This window comes from Globicephala melas, chromosome 9 (assembly GCF_963455315.2).
Source record: "Globicephala melas chromosome 9, mGloMel1.2, whole genome shotgun sequence".
Taxonomy (NCBI): Eukaryota; Metazoa; Chordata; class Mammalia; order Artiodactyla; family Delphinidae; genus Globicephala; species Globicephala melas.
In genome coordinates this window covers 11,843,131-11,867,376 of record NC_083322.1, presented here as the reverse complement: position 1 = coordinate 11,867,376, position 24,246 = coordinate 11,843,131, and the positions used below count along the sequence as shown (strand labels likewise).

General features: G+C 48.1%; 1 protein-coding gene, 1 pseudogene and 2 gene segments (V, D, J or C); all 4 read left to right on the top strand.

Annotated features, from left to right (window-relative positions):
* Window positions 1-24,246, top strand: part of LOC115850792 (T cell receptor beta constant 1-like) — a 97,349-nt gene that overhangs the window by 56,550 nt on the left and 16,553 nt on the right.
* The window catches only part of LOC115851778 (T cell receptor beta constant 1-like), a 61,752-nt gene that overhangs the window by 29,208 nt on the left and 8,298 nt on the right, over window positions 1-24,246 (top strand).
* LOC138842818 (uncharacterized) lies at window positions 3,954-8,197 on the top strand (annotated as a pseudogene).
* PRSS2 (serine protease 2) lies at window positions 12,213-15,560 on the top strand. 3 transcript variants are annotated; one of them, XM_070046296.1, is made up of 6 exons: window positions 12,213-12,252; window positions 13,221-13,380; window positions 13,686-13,695; window positions 14,376-14,619; window positions 14,992-15,128; window positions 15,408-15,560. In XM_070046296.1, the coding sequence occupies exons 1-6, from the start codon at window positions 12,213-12,215 to the stop codon at window positions 15,558-15,560; spliced, it is 744 nt and encodes a 247-aa protein (XP_069902397.1). The 3 variants fall into 3 exon arrangements, with proteins under 3 accessions (XP_069902397.1, XP_060161188.1, XP_060161190.1); XM_060305205.1 differs by lacking the exon at window positions 13,686-13,695 and having other exon boundaries at window positions 14,339-14,619; XM_060305207.1 differs by lacking the exon at window positions 13,686-13,695 and having other exon boundaries at window positions 13,221-13,383; window positions 14,369-14,619.

Below are 24,246 nucleotides of genomic sequence, written 5' to 3'. Positions count from 1 at the left end.
GAAGACTGAGGAGATGTATATTGTATGAGTGACTTTAATAATCATTAATGCTGTTCACCAAGTATTTCTGGGGCCCACCTTCCTGGCACACGATGGAATTGTACCCCTGGTTCCTGGAGGTTGGGCAGGGGGTGGGGCATGAGACGTTGCAGTGAGTGATTAGTAAGCAGAAGTGACATGTGTCACTGCCAGGCCAGAAACTTTAACAGCCAATGTGAGGCCTCCAGACCTATCTTCAGTTCTGCGTGGGAGGCGAGTGAGTGCTTGAGTTGGTGACTCCTGCTTCAGCCTACGTTCCTGAATGAGGAGACCTAGGGCAGAGCCCCCAGACAACCCGTGGTGGAGATGAACAAGAAATAAACCTTTGTTTTTAACTCTCCCCACCAAAAAAAATTAGGGTATATCCCTACTCACAATCAACTGGAGAAAATATCTGTTTATTTTGAAGAATGAAGCATCTACTATCCTTCTCGCAGCAAACATTGTCCAGACTCAGAAAATCAACTGCAAGAGAACAGAACAGGTATGAGCCTGTGAGTCTGTTTCCAGAGCTACCTGGGTCCTTCCCCATTACAGCTGCCATCACCTCAACTGAGCCTCTAGTAGAGAGAGCGCTATTCCCAGACCCAGTTCCTCTCCACAACTGTGCTGATCTGCAGTGCGCCTGCTTCTTCCAACATCTCTCCCTTCGCTTGGTTTTGGTTACGAAGCTAAACACACACCTACCTGCAGGTCCACAGCCAGCGCACTGCTGTCTTTGAAGGGAGCTGTATTCAAGGACTCAGACCCCCGGGCTGGTCATTTTTTCATAACATTTGCGTTCCTAGCCCTGAAACTGCATTCCTAGGTCTCTTTATCTGAGGCCTTGGGCTTTGGGTAGAGGGCTTTCTCAGGCCCCTTTGCCACGGCCTCCTCGTGGGAGGAGGTGGGGGAACCCTGGGACACTTCCCCATTCTGACTCAGTGCCCAGTACTTCTCCACTCCTCGCGCCCCCTTCACACCCTTCTCCCACACCCCAGGGTCCGAAAACCTGCTGGAGGCTTTTGTTCAGGCTTCTCAACAGTGAGAAGACCGCCCACATCTGTGCTGATCCCCGGACCCTGAGCAGAATGCCATTACCTCAGGGAAATGGCACAGGGAGTCTGTGCTTTCTTCGGTCTTAGACTCTTGCTTATGCCATCACAGTAAGCAATTAGGCAATTTTCAGAAGAATTTAAGATTGCTAAAATAGAAAAAGATTTGGGTTTATTTTGGAAGAAAGTTTGGTGTATTTGACCAAGAGATTTTAATGTACTTAATGTTTCATGTCAAGAAAAATTGGATTATTCTATACTTTTTACCAGGATATTACTTTGTAAGGTTTATTTTGTTTTTTGGGTTTTTTTTTTTAACAACTTTATTGGAGTATAATTGCTTTACAATGGTGTGTTAGTTTCTGCTGTATAACAAAGTGAATCAGCTATACGTATGCGTATATCCCCATATCCCCTCCCTCTTGCGTCTCCCTCCCGCCCTCCCTATCCCACCCCTCTAGGGAGACACAAAGCACTGAGCTGATCTCCCTGTGCTATGCTTCCCACTAGCTATCTATTTTACATTTGGTAGTGTATATATGTCCATGCCACTCTCTCACTTTGTCCCAGCTTACCCTTCCCCCTCCCCGTGTCCTCAAGTCCATTCTCTACATCTGCGTCTTTATTCCTATGTAGGCTTTATTTTGAACCACTGTCTCTAGCATCTCCCATAGATGTAGGGGCTATACACACACACCATAGAAAAGGGTTACTGGAATATTGTTATCCCTAATATACCACATTTCCTCTATTATAAGGTAAATTGTTTTTCACAATTTTATTTTTCTAAAATATTGGCAAATCCTATATTCAATGTTCATTGCTAATGCAATAGAATTAACAACCACTTAAAAATAACAATTATGTTTTTAACAGTACATCTTTTAATAGATGGCATCTCAGAATCAAAGAGATAAGTTAGTTTTGCAAACATTTCTTTCTAGAGGTTCCTCGCTTCCTTTAGGGTATCTAGGCCTATGGTTCTCAGTCATCCACCGCCTTCTGCTCTACTAAGGCACAAGCAACGGCAAACGTGAGGCAATCCCTAATAGCACCCTTGTTAGCTTCTGAGCTTTGGTGTCACAAAGACATGGATTTGAGTCAGGCCTCTGTCACTTAATCTCAGATTGTGTGAACTTGTTTAGGTTATATAAAGTCTTCGTGTCTAATCTGTAAAATTTCTTAATCTGTAAAAATGCCTAAGTCGCCCAATTCACAGACTGAAATAACTCCTATAAAGCACAGAGTAAGTGCTCAAAAACATTAGCTCAGTTTTTATGCAAGTGTTAAACTGCTTCAGGAAGCTACGTGACGGAGGAAATCAACTGGATGATGAAAAAGGACCATAGCACTGTTGTCAAATTTTACAGAGGGGTGGTCTGTCCCACAGTCCATAATGAGCTGAATTAGAATAGAAGAAACTGTATTACAAATAACCATTGATGACCAAAATGAGGCGGAGATATGACAAATAGAGATACCACGCATATGAGTTGTGAATTAATTGTGAGAGACCTGAGAAGAAAAGAGGCAATAAAGATGAATTTCTGGGGACTTCCCTGGTGGCACAGTGGTGAAGAATCCACCTGCCAGTGCAGGGGACACGGGTTCGAGCCCTGGTCCGGGAAGATCCCACATGCCATGGAGCAACGAAACCCATGCTCCACAACTACTGAGCCTGCGCTCTAGAGCCCGCAAACCACAACTACTGAGCCCGCATGCCACAACTACTGAAGCCCGTGTGTCTAGAGCCCGTGCTCCGCAACAAGAGAAGCCACTGCAATGAGAAGACCGCGCACCGCAACGAAGAGTAGCCCCCGCTCGCCACAACTAGAGAAAGTCTGCGTGCCCTGCCACGAAGACCCAATGCAGCCAAAAATAAATTTAAAATTTAAAAAAAAGATGAATTTCTGAGCCTAGACAGCAAGATGAGTGGGGATACCATTTATTTTTTAACTAATTTTTATTGGAGTATAGTTGCTTTACGATGTTATGTTAGTTTCTGCTGTGCAGCAAAGCAAATCAGTTATGTGTATAAATATATCCCCTCTTTTTTGGACTTCCTTCCCATTTAGGTCACCACAGAACATTGAGTAGAGTTCTCTGTGCTATACAGTAGGTTCTCAGTAGTCATCTATTTTATACATAGTAGTGTGTGTATGTCAGTCCCAGTCTCCCAGTTCATCCCACCCCGCCTCCCCCCCTTGGTGTTTGTTCTCTACATCTGTGTCTCTATTTCTGCTTTGCAAATAAGTTCATCTGTATCATTTTCCTAGATTCCACATATAAGCGATATTATACGATATTTGTTTTTCTCTTTCTGACTTACTTCACTCTGTATGACAGTCTCTAGGTCCATCCATGTCTCTTCAAATGGCACTATTTCGTTCCTTTTTATGACTAATATTCCATGTATATACATGCACCACTTATTAAGAGGAATGTATTCAGCAGTATGAGCCAGTTTACTGGAGTATGTATCAGGGAAGGAAGAATGCGTTCAATTTGGGACAACCAAAATAAAGACTCAGCAGACAGTCAATATTCTGAATTATGTTTCCCTAATATTCTAAAATTTTACCTTTAGTTATCTAAGGTCCATATTGCATACCTAGTCTTGCTTTACACCCAAGGAGTAGCACATACGTGGTGCTCAGTAGTGATGGATGGGGAGGTGGTGGACGCGTGGTGGATAGACTGCAATTGCAGGCTGAGAGACTTGTGAATGAAGATCCAAACTAAGTGAAGAGCCACACATCTCCACTAGGGAGCAGACAAGTCTCCATATTCTGCAGAAACTCGACTGCCTATGCCAAGAAGGGAAGAGAGAGCCAGTAGGGATGAGCTACACAGTGGTGACAGAAGATGAACTTGAATTTGATGTCTTAGTGCCTTTTCTCTGGGAAGAGGCGAGGCCATCACCTAAAGATATTGACTCTTCTGCCACTTCTCCTGGGATTAGGTATGGCCTTATACTGGGGGGAAGTTTGGGGTAAATGTGGATGTTGGGGAGAGGAGTAGGGTGTCCGAGGCCACCAGTCAGAGGATGGGGGAGATGTTGGATTAGAGGATCCTGACATAATAACAGTTGGCAGAACAAAACCAAAGTGCAGGCAGTACTACAGGTTTCTTTGGGGGCCAAGGTGGTATTGGAGCAAATAGTAAAAGACCTTCCTGCCTGGGGACAGGCTTATCAGCCCTAGTGGGTTTTTCTATCTCTGTGGAACTAGGCTCTGTGTTTGGTGCTCTCCTATCTCAAAAGCCAAGCAGGGACACCTGTGAATGCGGGCCCTCCGTGATGATCCAGTGTTATAGGTCGATGGCCAGCTCACCTTCATGTACTGGTACCGTCAAGTTTCCAGGACAGAGCTTGGTGCTGATGGCAACTGTGAATCAGGGCTCTGAGGCCACTTATGAGAGTGGGCTTACCAAGGACAAGTTTCCCATTCGCCGCCCAAACCTGCCGTTCTCAACTCTGACTGTGAGCAGTGTGAGCCCCGAGGATAGCAGCTCTTTACTTCTGCAGCGCTGGAGACACGTGCTGGGCACAGATCAAAGGTCCCAGCAAGAACCCCTGCAACCTCCTACCCGGCTCCATCCAGGTTAGCCTGAGAACCCTGGGAAGCAGGCTGGAGGGGGGAAACCACAGCTCTTGGGCAGATGCAGCTGCCTGTGTACTGGTGGGTGGGGATGGGTGTGAATGGGTAGGCTGGGATGGGGAGAGAACTGGCAGGATCCGCCGGAGGGCCCCATCCACAGACAGGAAGAGTAGCTACTGGAGGGTGAGGATAAAATTTCTTGCAGAGGAATGTTTAGAAATATTCAGTAAAGACAATCAGATACAATTTGCCTTCAAGTGGCACACTCAGAAGTACCCTTTAAGTATTTTATCTCAAGTCTATTTTTAGCCTGTTCTCTATCGATATAGTTTAGAAGGCCCTTAGCCATCTTGATATCCTACTGGTCCAGTACACTGATGGCATTATGCCGATTGTTCTTGGTGAATGGAAATTGTAAAGCACGCTAGATACCTTGGTACGACATATGCATGCCAGACCAATGCAGATCTGCAAAAATTCAGGGACCTGCCGATTTGGTGAGCTTCTGAGGAGTCCAGAGGTGTGAGTTATGTTGGAATGTCCTCCAAAGTGAGGGGCGAGCTGCTGCATCTTACATCATCTGCCGTGGAGAAAGAGGTGCAATGCTTCATGGGACTTTCTGGATTTCGGAGTTAACATATACTACAGTTGGGTGTGCTACTCTGGTCCATTTGCTGTGTCATCTGTAAGGCTGGGCCAGTGCAAGACAGAGTTCTGTAGCAGAATGAGGCGATGATGTAAGCTTCCCAGCCACCCGGGCCATAGACCGAGTAGCTCAGTTATTCTTGAAGTGCCCATGGCAGATGGGCTGCTCTGTAGAGCTCGTGGCATTCCCCAGTAAGAGAATCACAGGCAGATGCAAAGAGTTTTGGTGTAAAGCCATCCTGTCTGTCTTCTACCGGCAACAACTATTCTTCCTTTGAAAAGCTGCTCCTGGCTGTTTGCTAAATGCCTTATCACGGCATTCAGCACTGGGTGTTAGCTGATTTGCAAAACTGTGAAGTTGAACAGCACAGAGTATTCTGTTACTCAGTGGAAAATGTGTAATTAAGACAAGATTCAAGCACAGCTGGAAGGAGGCACAATTTGATTTCAAGAGCAAGTCCCAGTTTCCTGGTCCACACTCCTATTCCACACCCACCTTACCCTCAATCCGTATGCAAGGTTTTGTGGGAATTCCCTATTTGCAGCTGAAAAACTATGGGGCTGTTTTCTGGGTAGGGTTGCATTTTATTCTGGAATGATCATTACAGTTTAACATAAGTATGGTTCTGAAAGGTAGTGGTAAAGGAAAATCTTCGCAAGGGCCAGAACCTCAGTCCTGAAGAATAGATCTAGCCTGTGTTCAACTTTCCCAGCATCATCTAGATTCTAGCCATGCATTCACATTTTCCCTCTTTTTGCTTCCCTGTGCTGTGTTAGGGGTAATTCCTTTAGACTCTCTGTCCTATTTACTAATTCACACCTCAACTCCATTAAGCCATTTCACCTTTCAACTGACCTTTTTTTTTTTCAATTGACTTTTTAATTTAAAATATATTTTCATTTCCAGGAAATCTACTTGGGTCTTTCTACAAATATAAGCAGTCATTTCTGAAAAATCTTACTCTTCCTGTATTTTTCAGTTATTTTATTTCTTTAAGGCTATCAAACTTATACTTGGAATTACCTGTTCGTGCCAACATCTGATGACTTTACGCACCTGGTTTTCTTGTGGTTTCTGCTGCCTCTCACTCAGGGTGGCTTATTTCCCTGTGCATTGTGTAATTTGATATTATAAAATTTATCTTTGGGAATCCCCTAAATCCTGGAGTAAAGGTGGGCTTTCCAGGAAATATTTATTTTTGCCTCTGTCAAGCAATTGGGGTGCAACAGACCTGATGTTTTCTTTTATAATTCTCAGCGTCCATCTTCTTGGCCATACAGTGTCTGTGCCAAACCCCAAAGGGCTGACCTCTCAGTGGCCATGAATATTCAGAGGAAGCTGTTTGTTTTTTTTTTTTTTTTTTTGCGTACGCGGGCCTCTCACTGCTGTGGCCTCTCCCGTTGCAGAGCACAGGCTCTGGACGCGCAGGCTCCGTGGCCGTGGCTCACGGGCCCAGCCGCTCCGCGGCATGTGGGATCTTCCCGGACCGGGGCACGAACCCACATCCCCTGCATCGGCAGGCAGACTCTCAACCACTGCACCACCGGGGAAGCCTGAGGAAGCTGTTTTTAATCCTCCACCCAAAGCCAAGACAAAGAAAAATAATAGTCCTTGTCAGCTGCCTGGGGGGTTATTTTCTTTAGTTCGCCCTTTCACTATGTGTAGCTTTTCCCGTAGCCTGGCTTTATGAAGAAGCGATTCCCTTCACGGTCCTGTACAAGTTCCCGTGGGTCTTACCCGGTTTCTACACATGCTGATTCTCCTGGTCACAGGGATCCACATGTGCACCCATTTGATCAGATGGATCAGAAGTGCTGGTTTACCTTCCTGTCCCCTGCTCCCTAGGAAATGGGCAAATTCACCTACAAATAAGCCTCGGGCTGTGAGCATCTTCCTGTACAATGGCAGACTTTTCTCCTAAGGAGCAGTAAAACGCTGTGGTTAGGGGCTTGATTTCTGTTCCCAGGCAGACCTGAGCTTAAAACTTGACTCCACTGCTTTATCACCAGGTGTAACCTTGACAGGTTACACAATTTCATATGCATATATATAATATTGTTATATATAAAATAAGGATAATAATGATGCCAAAAAAGAAAGGCGTGAGGATTTTTATAAGCATGAGATGAAGTCTTCCATGTAAACCACATCACACTGTGCCTGGTAGAGACAAAACACACAATTTAGTTACTAGTTAAATGTAGTTCTCACTGTAATGCATGAAATTTTACCATTAACAATTCCATCCTCAAGGTCAGGCATTGCCCTCTCTGGGACAATTTTATTTATTATTATAATTGTTTCTCTTTATTTTAGCTATTTTAATAACAAAATTAATGCCTTTTTTTGTGAAATACACAGTTTATTAAACTGAGGAAAATTAAAATCACCCATTTAAATAAAATTAGATCATATGTATTTTATCATTTATTCTCTTAAGCCAACAATATTTCATGTCAAAAAATATACTTGACATTAACTTATAAGAATATTTCGGTGTATTGATCCTTTAAATTGATCCTTTAAACCATGCTTTAAATGTCAGCTTTTACAATTAAAATTAATAGCAAGGTAAATATCTACATGCTAGATGATAGGGTAATTTAATATAAAAAGCAGTGGTTGTGTCAATTTATTTCTGTTATAGTCTCAGCAGGGAATGATGAAAGCCCTTCTTACCCCACCTTCACAGGGCTGGCATCTTCTTATTCAGGTTCTCAACTCAAATACTATCTCCCCAAAGTACAGCTTTCCCGAACTTCTTACCTAATATAGCACTTGTGGACCCAGCCACCAGTTACTCACATTTATTATCACTTTATCCTATTTTAATAACATCTAATCACCATAGTCTGATTAAATATACAGTTGATCCTTGAACAAGGTGCGGATTAAGGGCACTAACTCTCTGCACAGTTGAAAATCCATGTATAACTTTACAGGTGGCCCTCTGTATCCGAAGTTCCACACCTGTGCATTCAACCAACCTCAGATCATGTAATATTATAGTATTTATTGTAAAAAAAAAATCCATGTATAAGCAGACCAGTGCATTTCAAACCCCATGTTGTTCAAAGGTCAACTGTAGGCATTATATACACATTTTATATGTATATATACATATATATGTATATATACATTTTTAATTTACTGTCTGCCTCTCATAGCTATACCTCCTTACATATGTGTGGACACGAACACACATAAATACACATAGATGCCATGAAAGCAAGGACCTTTTGTGTCTTCTTCATTGCTGTTTCCATAACGCTTAGAGAAATTACAGGAACATCACAGGAATTCAGTAAATATTTACTTAGTGTTATGGACTGAACTGTGTTCCTCCAAAATTCATATGCTGCAGTCCTATCCCCCAGTCCCTCAGAATGTAACTGTATTTGGAGATAGGATCTTTAAAGAAATAATTAAATGAGGCCATTAGAGTGGACCTTAATCCAATCTGGCTGGTGTCCTTATCAGAAAAGATTAGGTCATAAAAGGAGAGACACCAGGGACGTGCCCACAGAGGAAAGGCTACATGAGAACACAGTTAGAAGAAGGTCATGTGCAAGCCAAGGAGAGAGAAGTCTCAGTAGAAAACAACCCTGTTGACACTGTCGACGAAAATAATCCATAAACAATCTGTAATAGGAATAGAAACAAGTTTTATTTGAGCCAAACTGAGAACTATAGCCCAGAAGACAGCCTCTCAGATAACTCTGAGGAACTGCTCCAGAGAAGCATGGTTTTCAACCCAGTTTTATATCTTGTCAGAACAAAGAACATTAAACAAGTCAGGGATACATTCCTTCAAGGTTTAAAACAAAACAGATCAACACGTACAGTGAGTCAGTATGTCCTTGGTCCCTGAGAAGGAGTCTTATCATCGAAGGAGTATCAGCACTGGTGTCCCAGGAAAAGAGGCATTTTATGTTTTAACATAGACGTTTTTACTTCCAGTCAATGTGCCCTTTTCTTTAATAATTAAAGCAGATGTACAGTATATGTCTGATGGGCAACAAACAGGCTGTTTTAGTTAGCATAAAATTCAAATTAACTCATGTATAAGCCAGAATGACTTCTCCATACCTCAGTATGTGAAAGTTTCTTTTATGAACACCTTGATCGTGGACTTCTAGCTCCCAGAACTGTGAGAAAATAGATTTCTGTGGTATTTTGTTATGGCAGCCCTAGCAAACTAATACATTGAGTAAATAAATATGATTCAGCAGAAAAGAGAAAAATTTGCCAAGCCATGTGGACTTCCCTGGAGAAACACTGTACAAAAATCATTTGAGTTCAGGCAATGTAAGGCCATTAAAAATGAACTAGATTGTTCTAACAGGGAGGGGACAGAGGCTTTTCACCTTTCTGCTTGAGGAGAATGGTGGCCCCAAAACGTGTGCCAGCTCCCTCTGCTCCACCACCCCACCCCGCCCAGGCTGGGAAAGGGAACAGATATGGTGGGTTCTAGAGAGGCAAGCCCAGAACCTGCTCAAACACAGTGGCCCTGAACTTGGACGGTCCTCAGTTTGGAGCTGTGTTGGTTCCTGTGTGGACTGAGCACTCAGTTCTGAGACTTGGGAGCCTTTTGAAGATCCTCCTGGACAGGTCGGCCTATAGGAAGTGGGCTGACCAGTTGGCTGCCTTCCAAATGGACAACAGAGTCTAGAGTTTTTAAAAGCTAAATGAGTGGAGGGAGCTCAGTGGACTGGGCTTACCACTGAACTTGACTTGTGGGGCTCAGTCTGGATCTAATATGATTTAGAAAAGTAAATACACCTGTCATTTATTAAACTCTGCGTATCGTGGTACAAGTCATGGCTGCTACAATAACAGCCACGTGGGTATTCCTCCCAGACTCCTTACTGGCTCTCCTCTGAGTACTCTTCAGTAGACTCTGGAGTCACTTAAGCAGCGTTAATAAGCCCAGGGATGAGACAAGGAATGACTGCAATGTGGACAAAAAGACCATTATAGTATAGGAACCAATCTGTCTTCAGATAAAAAGCTTCAATTGCTAGAGACTCCCCCATTCACCCCTCTGTATCAGCCTGAAGACTAGATAAAATGTGCAAGTAGACGTACCCACCTTCCTTGCTTCAAGGTGGGAAGCAGGAGAGGGCTGGGGAGGAGCAGCAGACTACTCCATGCAGCCAACCAGCCTATGCCCAGTCTGTGCCTCTAGCCTCTGTCTCACCCTTCAGTGTGTTTGGATCACACAGACCACCCCTTCACTACCCAGATTCAGTGATTCCCAGGCTGCGCCATTCAAGAAAATAGTTCTTAGCGGATAAAGAGAAATTGCACAGTGGGCAAAATACCTAGTTTAGAAAAAATAATGGAGGCGGGAAGGAGTCGGGAGTTTGGAGGAAAGACAGCAGAGAATTTGACAATCTGATTGGAGCTGGTAAAGGACCCTGGGGGGCCAAGGAGGAGTTGACTAAGAGCTGAGGAGAAATACCTGAGCTGGGGGGCTGGCGGAGGGACGTATTTTTTAAAGAGAAACTAACGATTTGGAATCTGACAAAAATCTACTTTTCAGACCAGTAGGAGATCTGAAAGACTCCACTATGTAGCAACATGGTGGGAATGAACTTAGCTTCCATAGGGAAAGGTTCTGGTGTCATTTATGGATTCCTTAGCTGGGTGACCCTGGAGAAGTCACTTAACCGCTTAGCTTTAGAGTTTTCATTGGTAAAAAGGAGAAAATGGTATCTGTTGCCCAACTCGTGAGGCTGTGTGAGGATCAAATAAAGGGAAGGGGAGCCAAACGTTCTGTGGTAGAATTTACAGGCTCTGGAGTTGGCCTGCCATGCTAAATCCCACCTCTACAGCTTACTGGCTGTGTGACCTTGAGAAAGTTACATCACCTCTATAAAGCTCATCTTGTCATCTATAAAATGGCAACCCCATAGGTGGTTGTGACAATAAAGTGAAAAAGGTCCGTGAAAGACTCACACCCATTTGGTATAGTAAAGCGCACAGAAACCATCCAGCATTATCATAATGAAAAGCCAGTGGCTTGATGTGCCAAGAGCTAAAAATCAACCAAGAGAATGTCTTTTTTTTAAATTAATTAATTTATTTATTTTTGGCTGCGTTGGGTCTTCGTTGCTGCGCCCGGGCTTTCTCTGGTTGCGGCGAGCAAGGGCTACTCTTCATTGCGGTGGGCGGGCTTCTCATTGCGGTGGCTTCTCTTGCTGTGGAGCATGGGCTCTAGGTGCGTGGGCTTCAGTAGTTGTGGCTCGCGGGCTCTAGAGTGCAGGCTCAGTAGTTGTGGCGCACGGGCTTAGTTGCCCTGAGGCATGTAGGATCTTCCCGGACCAGGGTTCGGACCCGTGTCCCCTGCATTGGCAGGCGGATTCTTAACCACTGCGCCACCAGGTAAGTCCTAGGAGAACGTCTTAGAGAAATAGACAAAGGAATCCAAAATTCAGAATGAAGAGTGCCAAGTGCTGCAGAGTCTTATTCAAATTGAATCTGGGCAAATGCGGACTGGAATCCAACCTACACATCTGAGCCTAGAGTAGGAGGTAATGGTTTCCACCTATATCTATTTTCTCTGCCTGTAAGGTGACTCCTGATACTTTGACCAAAACTCACCTCATACTGTATTGCGGGTGTGATAGTTGATTCTAAGGGGGAGCGCAAAGCATCAGGAGAAGGCTAGTCTTAAGGCTTTAGACACAGAAAAGCCCAACCAGTTGGGGGTTCCCTTTCAGACGGAGTCAGGGCCACAAAGCACCAAGCGAGACTCCAGGAAAAGGAAAGCTGCAGGTGTGTTTGTACGGGGTTGGGGGTGGTGACCCTCCACCCTCACCTACACGCACCCTCCCTCTCCTCGGGAGGTATAAAGGCTCTCCGTCAGCCACTCAACTACACTTCTCCACCATGAATCCACTGCTGATCGTTGCCTTTGTGGGAGCTGCTGGTGAGTCCCATGTGTTGCTTTGCACCCCATTTGCCCCTGTCCTGGCAGAGATACATGCTCCACCATTCCTGCTACCTTTCCTGTTCTACCTGTGTGCTGAGATCCTACCTTCCCTGTCCAGCACCCCTCCTTCCCACTCTGGGGGTCTCTTTAAGCCTCATTCTCTCACCTGCTGCCGGACTCCACTCCCACCCTCGTCATCCACCAGTTTCGGGGCTTTGTTGGGAGAGGCGAGAAAGGGAGACCAGGTGGGGACGGTTTGTGAAATGAGCCAGGACCTGAGGCTCTAGGATAGCTCCACGGCAGCTGTTCCTAACCTCGGATGCACCTGGGGAGGTGGAACGATGACTCATTCCAGTCCTATTAATTGGCCTGGGGTGTGGCCCATGCATTGACCTTTTAAGCCTCCCAGGTAGTTTTCAGATGCCCGGATGTAAAGCCACAGCTGCAAATCACTGTTCTATTGGCCAATAACCGTAACTACCTTTGTCCTGCGCAGTGGGTCCCCAGCCTCACTGCGCAGATGTGAGCTACGGGAGGAGCTGGCTACAGCCAGGCCTTCGCCGTCAGATCTTCCTACTTAGGCCGTCCCATCATGACAAGCCGGGGCTGAAATTGCAGTGGGGAGTAGACTGGTGATGAGTAAGAGAGAGAAAGAAGCATTCGGTGGGTGAGAGGACCCCATTCCGACCCTATCGCACTGAATGCACTGTGAGGGGGTTTCTTGTCCTTGGCCCCAGGGGAGGTCTGGGCCCGAGCCCCTGCAGGGTCCCTAGCTCTGTGCCCTGCAGGCACACAGAGCAACTCGGGAGAACTACCTCTGTGAGACAAGCGGGGGATGCTCCCCCGTGGCCTCCCTCTCACCACTGTGCTCCTTCAGGAATCCTAATTAGCAAGGTCCAGCCGCAGGGCTCTGGGCTCCAACCCCACCCCTCCTGTTGAATTGGCTTCTCCCTTCCTGTCTCAAGTTGCTTTTCCCACGGACGATGATGACAAGATCATAGGGGTCCACACCTGTGCAGCGCATTCCATCCCCTACCAGGTGTCCCTGAACTCCGGTTACCACTTCTGCGGGGGCTCCCTCAACAGTGACCAGTGGGTGGTGTCCGCGGCTCACTGCTACAAGTCGTAAGTGCTGGGCCCCTGGCTACAAAGCCCACCGCCCACCCAGGGCCCTCTGGAGGAGCTGGGGTCTGTGTAGGGGTTGCTGAAGTTGGGAAACGATGATGGGGACGAGAAGAAGTTGACGATGGCAGCTGACTCGCAGGAGCTGCGGGTAAAATGGGGCACCTGATAGGAAGCCGCTGACACCCCAAATCAATAGCTCAAACAGCAAGGGCTGCGGGTCATAAAAGCAGGGACGGACCATTTTGCGGTAGGAGTGGCCAGCTTGAAAAGCAGGCAAGGGCCTCACACCGAGTAACCTTTGCCAGTTGGCTACAGGTTAAAACCACCTGAGATATGTTAAAAAACAAAAACAATAAAAACAGTTGCCTAGTTCCTATTTGACTCAGAATTTTTAGGAAGAGAGTCTGAGTATTGGTGAGTTCATAACTGCCTCTGGCAGATCTACTCTCTGGGCAGAGCTGAGAATCACTGTGAAGACCAAGGGCTTTCAAACCTGAGTGCGCGTAAGAGTCACCCGGAGGGCCTGTTAAAACACAGATTGCTGGGTCCCACCCCCAGCGCTTCTGATGCAGTAGGTCTGGGGTGGGAACTGAGAATGAGTTCCCAGCTGAGGCTGAGGCTGCAGTCCCGGGGCTGCACTTTGAGAAGCTCTGGATTAGCTCCTACGGGACGATGGTACTTAGCAGAGCGAGAACGGAGGGAGTAGAAGTCACCCGTGTAGTTCGCAAGGTGGCAGAGGATGAAGGATGCCCGGGGAACTCGAAGTGGCTCGGTGGCACCCACGGCCCTGAATGCATGAGAGGCATGGGGAAGGCGGCTGGAAAAGCAAATGGGGGAGCATCCCCCCCGGGACCCCTTCACGGCCTCCCTGACCCACTGCCCCTCTACTGCCCTGTGACATTCCCACACCACCTGTGAGCAGGGAAAACGCTGGGGGACGCAGGGATGTGGGCAAAAGGCCTTTACTGTGCTTCGCCCGCAATGGCCGCCTCCAGGTGAGGCTGGGAGAGCGCAACGTCGACGTCCTGGAGGGCCGTGAGCAGCTCGTCGACGCGGCCAAGATCGTCTGCCACCCCAACTCCAGCAGCTGGACTCTGAACAGTGACATCTTGCTGATCAAACTCTCCTCGCCTGCGGTCATCGATGCCCGGGTGCCCACCTTAGCTCTGCCCAGCGCCTGTGCGCCCGCTGGCACCCAGTGCCTCATCTCCGGCTGGGGCAACACCCTGAGCTCTGGAGGTGAGTAGGACCCTCACGACTTCACCCTCCAATCTACCCGCATTGCCCAGAACTGAGCATCCCCTGAGCTGGGACCCCTTTGCTTCCAGTCGCAAATTCACGTCAAGTGCCTACTACACAAAGGGCTCTCTGCTGGGTACCAGAGAGATGCAAAGTGTCAAGGAGTTGAACCCGAGAATCAAAAGACAGGACAGATGTAGCCCTTGCTATTAGCACCTCTAGGGAGGGGTCTGCAGTGAGCTTTCTGGGAGTTGAAACCCATCACTCCTTGGAGGCCTCTCCTGGCCGCCCTCAGGGTTCAGCACTGGATTGCCATCCCGTCCTGGCCTGACCCACATTTTCCTTTCCTTGATCTCTTCCTGCCCCTCAAAGTCAACTACCCCGAGCTGCTGCAGTGCCTGGACACCCCACTGCTGAGTCAGGCCGAGTGTGAAGCCTCGTACCCTGGACAGATCACTGACAACGTGGTCTGCGCCGGCTTCCTCGAGGGAGGCAGTGATTCGTGCCAGGTGACTTGACCCTACCACTCTGAGACCCCTGCCCAGACACACAGGCCCCCTGGGAACGGGATTTGATTGCCCGGGGCTGTGGGGCTGGTAGAGGAGGTCCCTGGGCAGTGGTCCCGTGGAGAAACAAGGGAGCCTAGTGTGCGTGGCATCTCTTCACACTGTGGAGAGATGTGGAACCACAGAGCCGACAGGAACGGGGTCTCGTAAGGTTCAGACTGTGTGTGGCTCTGGGTCCCTTCTTCTCTCTTTATAAATCTTGTCCCACCGCTTCCTCCCCAGGGTGACTCTGGCGGCCCTGTGGCCTGCAACGGAGAGCTCCAGGGCATTGTTTCCTGGGGCTCTGGCTGTGCCCAGAAGGGCAAGCCTGGGGTCTACACCAAGGTCTGCGACTATGTGGACTGGATTCAGCAGACCATCGCTGCCAACAGCTAAAGCCCCCGCCCCTCTGCCATCATTATGCTAATAAAGTGACTCTTCTCTAACTGCCCAGGTCTGTACCTGCTCCCTCCGGCCCCTTCACTCCAGGAAACATCTCGTCCCATCTGAGGTCAGACAGGGCTGTACCCCTTACAGATGAGCAGAGCGCCCCACTTCCCAAACTGTCTTCCACGGCACACTGGTATAGCAGCATGTAAAGAGAAGGAATCCAGAAAATCACAATCAGAGGGAGGTTTTCTAGAGGAAAATCCATTTCGGAAAGGCTGCATTGGCCTTTGTGCTTCTCTGGGTCTTGAGTGCAGTGCTGATATGTGCACACGTAGGCATGGTCTGTAAGATCCCATACTTCGTCTCACCGCTACCCACACCTAGGGAAGCACCTGTGCCAATCACCTTGGCCTCTTCTGAGTCCCCTCCAAGCCCCAGCTTACGTTCTCTCCTGGCAGCAGGGGACCCCATTGGCCCCTATTTCCCAACAACCATCTCATGTGTCTGAGGAAGACAAGAGCTCCCTGGTCTCCATCCCTCAGGCTCCTGAGAAACCTGCCTTTTGTTCTCCCCACGTGATGGTACTGACACGAATATGCCATACTGAGTACTTTATAGGCACTTTCAGATTTAGTTCCCTCTCCCCTCTGGGGTGGTTATTATTCCAGCAGTACAGACAAGGAAACAGGTTCAGAGAAGGTTATTAATTTACCCACATCCCTCATCCAGCAAATGGCAGATCTGGAGGGTTTTTTTTTCCTAATTTTAATTATGCTTTATTATTTGACCTACATGCTATTTATGATTGTATTGATTAATTTTTAATTCTTTTTTTTTTTTAAACCCCACATTTGTTTATTTACTTACTTTTTTGGCTGTGTTGGGTCTTCGTTTCTGTGCGAGGGCTTTCTCTAGTTGTGGCAAGTGGGGGCCACTCACTGTCGCGGCCTCTCCCGTTGCGGAGCACAGGCTCCGGACGCGCAGGCTCAGTCTTGTGGCTCACGGGCCCAGTCACTCCGCGGCATATGGGATCTTCCCAGACCAGGGCTCGAACCCGTGTGCCCTGCATTAGCAGGCAGATTCTCAACCACTGCACTACCAGGGAAGCCCAGATCTGGAGTTTTGAGTCCCTATTTGCCTGGTCCCAAAGCCCAGCCCCTGCTTCCCCTACCCCATCTCATGGGCTCTCCAGCTGCAACTATGGTCCATGAGCTCTGCTGTTCACCGTCTCTCCAGCTCATCCCCTGCCTCACAGCACTTCCTGAGGGATGCTGGTCTCCTGCCCGCCTTCTAACCCTGCGCTTAGAGAGGTCCGGCCCGTTATCTGATTCCTGGTTAATACCTTTCCTGATCTCTCACATTTTCAAAGTAGAAGGCGAGTTCCTCATCGTGGAGATGTAGGGTTCTTCCTGCTCTGCCCCTGCCTATGTTTCCAGCCTTGGTCTCCTCACCCCTCCCCTCCCCTGCTGTGCTCCAATGCTCAGAAGTCCTGGGGGTTTCCTCCAACAAGCATGGACCTCTGACCTCTAGCTCTGGACACTACTGGTCCATCTGGTTTGATGCCTTCCCACCCACCCCTTCACCCTCTTCAGAAAAGTCTTTGACCCTCTGGTCTGAGTAAGGATTTTTCCTTCTCTTCCATGCTTTCTTCTATCACAGTTCTTCTCATGCTGCTGAATGTATATGGATGTATCTACCTTGGCCTTCAACCATGAGCTTCTTCCGGAAGAAATCTCGCCTTACTCGTCCTGGGAATCCTACTGATTAAACAACAGCTGGATTAAGGTAGGCACCCCAGGATCGGATGAATGAATGAACGATGAGCTAGGAGTGGAGGCAAATGTACTGAAGAAAGGAAGAGCCTTCCAGAAGACTGGTTCTCAGAGTGTGCTCCCTCGACCAGCAGCACCAGAATCACGTGGGAATTTAGGAGAAATGCACATTGTTAGGCCCGACCCCTGACCTATGGGTCAGAAATTCTAAGATGGAGCCCAGCACCTTGCTTTTAACAAGACTTCCAAGTCATCCTGAGGGATGCCAGAGCTTGGGAACCAGTGTGGTAGAGAGACCCCTAGACCAGTACTCTCTGTGAAAATACCAGTCACGGACGTCTCTACTAACTATAGGCAGGCATCGTGATAAAACTTTACGTGTATTATTTATGTCTCACAAGAGCTCCATAAGGGAGATGTTATTTTATTTATCATCATCATCATTCCCACTTTACAGATAAGGAGACTGGAGTTTAAAAAGCTTCAGTAACTTGCCCAAGGTCCACAGATGTAAGTAGAGGGCGTGGGTGGGAGCCCCGCAGTCTGGCTACAGGAGATGAGCTTGCCGGAGGAGCGGGGCCTCAGAGGCTCAGGTACAGTGCCCAGCGGAGCCCCCGGAACTTAAGTGAGGAAGCCTGGGTGCTGGTCCCAGCCCTGTCTTTTCAGATTTCAGTTTCATCTGGGGAAATTAGGAGACAAAGTTTGGGTTCAAATGGATCAATTAACGTACTTGAAAGTTTTCAAAAATTACACGTAGGTGTTCTTTGCGTATCTCCTCCCTACATCCCAACACACAGCTTGAGAAAGGCACACAGGTAACTAACCAGCTTCCCCTCGGATCCCCTGATCACTACCCACATTCTTCTCGCCCCCTCAGGTGGCCACGCTGACAGTGCAGCCGCTTGAGTCTAACAAAAAATAAGGAAAGGCTTCCCCCTGCTGCCCAAGATGATGAATGACCTCACTCGGCACCTGCCTGACCGGTCTAAACTCCTTTCACCCCACCCCACCCCCCAAATAAAAGCTTCGCGGGCACTTGGGCTACTAACAGTGTGTGACACAGTGGCAAAGATCTGGGACAAACCCCATCAGGATAAAAAGTAGTTGTGAAACCAAGACAGGGTGGTATTCTCTGTAAGTCCAAGTCGGGTTGAGATTCCCCAGCTAGATGGTGAAAAGGAAACGCTTACTTAGGGGGTAAATTAGTGACAGGCAAAAAGGGTTAATAAGGAAAATACTATATGGAACTAGATCAAAGTAAATCAGTACATTGATGAAAGTTCCTCCATGTGGAAAGGGAACAAGGAAGAGGCCTTGCCACCTTCCGACTGATAAAAGCAATTGATGACCTTTTATTGGGCTATTGTGAGACCTGTCACTATTCCTGAGTTAAATACAGACTGTCTCCCCTTTTTCCCTAAATTCTAAGAGCCCTGCCAGTTGCGGCCACCTCTCGCACCACCAGACAGCGCTCTGCTGTGCTTCCAGCTGACAGCTGCCCTTCTCAAGGACCAGCAGTGGATCCCAGGACTGGTGCAGAAGTGGAAACACCCAGGGTCATTTTGTGCTTAATTGTTTATTTAAATGCAAATTAATAAACCTAGAGATTTTGAGCTCAGAGTATCCTGGGGACTACTCAGAAATATGTATTTTTCATGAGCCTCCTCGGTGATTGGAGACTCACTGAGCAAATTCAAGACAGTACAACAGCTTCTTGTATAAACTGGTCTTCTTTGGAAGAAACGAGTTTGTAAATAAAAGAAGTATCTTTTTTCTCTAGTGGCAGATTTTAAAATATCGCTTAAAGCAGTATTTTGCTGTTTTTTTCTTTTTAAATTTTATTAAGTTTTACTTTAAAAGAAAATAGATAATAGCTATGTTATCTATTTAAAATAAAATAGCTATGTACGGCTCAACACAATAAAGTTGACACTGAGAAATGTTAATTTTCCTTATACTCTGTGTCCTCCACTCATTCTTTTTTTTTTCTTAACGTCTTCATTGGAGTATAATTGCTTTCCAATGGTGTGTTAGTTTCTGCTTTATAACAAAGTGAATCAGCGATCCACTCATTCTTAACAGGTAATCATTTTATCCATCGCTTTTGTATCCTTCCATTGTTTCTTCACGCAGCATCAAACAAACAGAAGTATAATTCGTATTTTAATAATAAGTATTATTCTTACTTTGTTAGACAAAGGTAGCATACAGGAGCCTTATTCTACAGCTTGTTTTTATCCAGTTAACATTATATCTTAGAAAGCTTTCCACGGCAGTATGAAACATTTTCATTCTTTTTTAGCATTGAATAATATTCTGTGTGAATGTTTCACAGTTTATTTACCCAATCCCTTACTAATGGGCACTTGAATTTTTCCCCAATCTCTTTGCTATTCCAAATAATGCAAATACTTTACACACTTTTTTTTTATTTGTATGCAAGAGTTATTACAGGATAAACTGTCAAAGGTGGGATTTCTAGGTGAAGAGGTAAGCACATGTGTAATTTTTATAGATATTTCCAAATTGCTCCCATGAAGAGTTGTATTATTTCGCACCCACCGGCAATCAATGTGTAAAAGGGTATATTTCACCAGAAACTAGCCGATAGAATGGTCTTCCATGATTCAATTTGTCAATCATATTGGTGAAAAGTGACATTTCAATGCAGTTTTACTTTGTATGTATCATTGCAAGTTTTCTTTTTCCTATGGTTAAGCACCATTTGGATCTTTTTTTTCCGGAACCTCTGTTCTTTGCCATTTTTATTGGGCTCTGGGTTATTTTCTAATTGATTTCTAGGAGTTCATCGTCATGGGGAGATCAGCCCTCATGACGAGAATCACTAATGCTTTCCCCATACTGTCATTTATCTTTGGATTCTGCGTCTGTTTCGCCCTGTAAGCGTGTTATCATTATGTGATCGAGTGTCCTTTTTTCTTCTAGATGTTGTCATAGTTTAAAAGGCAACGAAAGGAAGCACCATGTAGTGAGATGAGATGCAGACCACCCAGCTGGAGGCTCAATTTCAAGGTCATCTCGTGCAGGGAGAATAAAATATCTACCAAAAACTTAAAATGTTTCTGCCCTTCAGGGAAAAGAGGGAGAAGACCTTGACCGTGATCGCTTGGCCGTGTGATTGTATTTGAACGTCCCTGAGGCTGTATTCATTCAGTTCTCCACACCTGGTTCCCCCAGTGCCCTCCACTGAACTCGAATGTCTAAAGTCCACAGTGAGAAGTGCAGCAGCTGATGACACACGTGGTCCCCCCTCACCTCACACTGGTTAGAAATACAGCTCTCAGCTATCACTTTACCCCTGGGAAAGCCCTACCTCTATGTAGCTTGTGGCCAATTCTCCTTCAGACCACCCTGGAGGTTCAGAATTGGGCCAACGGGGCAGAGTCTGGGTACTGAGTGCTGAAAGGTGTGACCTCCGGTGTGGCCAGCATCGGAGCAGTCCCGAGATAGAAAGGGGCTGCTACTATGACGCCAGCTTGCAGAGGGGCAGATACCAGGGAAAGCGGCCCCTGATGCAAAGACACACGGCTCTGAGGGGCTAAGAAGGTCCTGAAGAAAGGGCATGAGCAAAAGGAGGGAGCCCCCTGGCCTGGTCCGTCCTCCCCACCACTTGCACCTGGGGCGGTGATGTCACCGCCTCGCCCTCCAGTGCCCTCACAGGGGCAGCTGCTCTGGTGGTTTCTCCCAGACTCCGACTTGGAGGGGCAGACGCATGGGAGGAGCCGTTTTTGTATAAAGCTGTAACGTTGTGAGGACAGGGGGGCCACAGTGATTCAACCCTACGGGAATCCTTTACAAAAACCTTTCTGCCTGTCCCAATTCCCACCGTCCTTCCATTCTTCTCCCGGGTCACAGGCCCAAGGGTGGTTTGGGTCAGAATGTCTCCACCTTCCCCCCGTCCACCTGTCAAGCCCAGGCCATGGAGAAGGACAGGCCTGGATCAGAGCTGAAGCTTGCAGGCAGAAAGGCCAGACGTAAGAAGATGCCTCTGTGGCCTCATGGGTGAAGGCCTCAGAGAGACCCCTTTATCCCACCCTTCCCCTCCCCCCACCCAAGGACAAGGTCAATGGGAAGGTACATGGGAGGTGACCTTTCTATGAAGGAAGAAGCCAGCACTACCCAGCCCTCCGGGGACAGTCACGGGTCTCTGGGACCCTGCCCTCCTCGCCAGGCCCACATCCTTCTGATGGACCCTCAGGAAGAATCAAAAAACAAGGCACAGGGCTCTCTGGATGGACTCTGCCCATGCTCTGTGGCCCCAAGAGTCAAAAGTCGAAAACATTCTTCTGTACAATATCTGTAGAGCACAGGAGGGGATTCCTAGTCCCAGAGTCCACCAGGCACCAACCAAAATCCCCTCCTCTCTGCACTCCTCGCGTTTGTTTTCCTCCTTACTCCGCGTCACTGTGCAAACACTGAAGTCTTCTTCGGAGAAGGCACCAGGCTCACCGTCGTAGGTAAGACATAATCCAGGCCTTTCCTGGCCCCTTGTAGGGGAAGGCGGGTCCCAAGTGTGCATTGTAGGGCGGCTGTATTCTGATGTGCTATGACTATACTTTCGGCCCAGGGACCAAGCTGACTGTTGTAGGTAAGGCCAGGGTGTCCAGGTGGGTACCACGAGGGAGCACTCTCTCGGGGAATGTGGGAGGGAAGGGATGACCCAGCTCCTGGATCTTGGGGCCCTGGAAAGTTCTGGAATGGTATACAGAGTGTTTGAAGGGGGCTGGTGGCTCTGGGAGGGAAGGGAGCCATGAACACCCTAACCTCTCCCAGAATCCCAGCAGACAAGGAGAGGTTTTGAAGTGAATCTGGGAGGCTGTGCTTTGCAGACACCTACTATTTTGGGGAAGGAAGCCGGCTCACTGTCATAGGTAAGCTAGTCAGGGCTGGAGGGCTGGGAACCTACAGGGAGGGGCAGGGTCCAGGTGGAGCCTCCGATAGGGGTGCCTAGGTTAAAGCGTGTTTTTATCAGAAAAATCTGAATTCTCGTCTTGATGAATTCTTATCTTGATGAGATGGACAGCCTCCACCTCCAATAGTTTCATAGGCTCGCTGTGCCAAGCCTGGGTCTCCCTACCGAGAGGCAAGCTGTCTCAGCTGGAAAGGGGTCTCCGTGTCCATCTTCCGTCTCCTTGGAGGGTGCCCATCATGGCCACGGTAGATGGGAGGGCGTCTGGCCTTGGATCCGTCAGTCCTGCCGTTTCTCTCCCTCGCGAAGAAAGGAGACGGACACAGGAGAGGGGGGTGAGAAGTCTCACAGGGGGCCAAACTGGTCCTCTGACCGCAGCTTTTCGGGTTGTACAGTTGTCACCAGTTCCACCTCCGGGGGTTAAAATTCCGCCAAGGAAGGGGACAGGAGAGCTGCAGGTGGACCGGCAGAGGGGTGGGGAAAGAGTGGGACGCGCAGGCAGTTTCCCTACCGGGCTTTCGTGTTCTGCGACTAACGAAAGCCTGTATTTTGGCAGCGGAGCGAAGCTTTCTGGGCTAGGTAAGTAAAGGTCTTCCCTGGGAATGATGTATTGTAAGGCTGGAGTTCTAGAATTTCCCTTTAGAGAAGGCAGGGACTGAGAACACAGCAGAGAAAAGGCGGAGAGTGGGTGAGTGGAGAAGGTGCTAGGACCCCCAGAAGTTCTGGGGAGAAGCTCGTTTCTGGAAAGAAGGGCCCCATACCGGCCGCTCTGGGGTTTGCCACGCCCGTGTTATACTGTGGAGCAACCGGGGGCAGCACTTTGGAGGTGGGACTCGACTCCCTGTCCTGGGTAAGACATAAGAGCTGGGAGACGGGGGCCACTGTCCCTTGGACCCGGAGTGTCTACCCCTCCGTCCAGCCCCGGTGGGAGAGGGTTGAGTAAACCCCGGTCCCTGTGGGGCTTCCGGGGAGCTGCGTCTGCCATCGCTTTAGATGAGGCTGGGTCGATTCCTGTTTGTCCTCTAAGTCTTCGGCCCATAAACTGCTTCCTTACTCTTCTGTCGGTGGTCCATCCCTCCTTCTTCTGTGCGTGGATCGGCCCCTCCTAAGTCTCTTCATCTTTCCCCTCTTTCCCCAGAGTGTGCTTAGGCCTTTCTCCTAGTGGGATCCCTTTGGTCCTGAGCCGTGAATCCAGGCAGGGAAAGGTGGCCATCTCTGCCCTCAAGGAGCTAAGACTAGCGCTCTGGCTGGAGACCTCTGGGTGGGGGTTCCTACATCCTCCTGCAGCTGTGTTCCTATAATTCGCCCCTCCACTTTGGGACTGGCACCAGGCTCAGCGTGACAGGTATCAGACAGGGAGGGAGGTGGAAGGAGGGGGCCAGAGCTGCCCTTTCCTTCCGGAGCATCTCCAGCTCGCTCCGCTGTGTCGGCCGAGGGCTCAGAGGAGCTGTGCTTCTGTGCTTCGCCTCCTGGCTTTGTGTTTTCTCGTTCTCCTTCTCGTTGTTCTCCAAGACTCCCCTCCTCTCTCCCGATTTAGCGGGTGTGCTGCTTCACTTTCCCCTTCTCATCTGATCTTCTCCATTTCCCCCCCTCCTTCTAACTCTGATCCTGCACTGGTGACCCCGTTTTGGGGAACAGCTCCGTCTTCTATGTTAAAATCCACCTCCAACACCTCCCTCCAGCTCAGAGCCCTGTCCTCGCCTTCCTTGAGTCCTTCTCTGTCTCCAAGATCCATGTGTGTCTTCCTGAGGTGGTTTAAGGACCCAGGAGGCCATAGGGGAGCAGCTTGGTGAGACTGAGAGGGCTTGAGGGGGACTCCTGAGCCCTGAAGGCCGAGGTCCGTGTCACGGCATCATGTGAGCTTGCAGGGGTGGCCCTGGGGAACATTGTGCTTGCTGGGGGTCAGAGGAGGTAGGTCTGAATAAACTGTTACAACTGGAAACTTATACCATCTTAGCAACAGCCAAAGCAGAAAGAAGAGAAGCAGGTT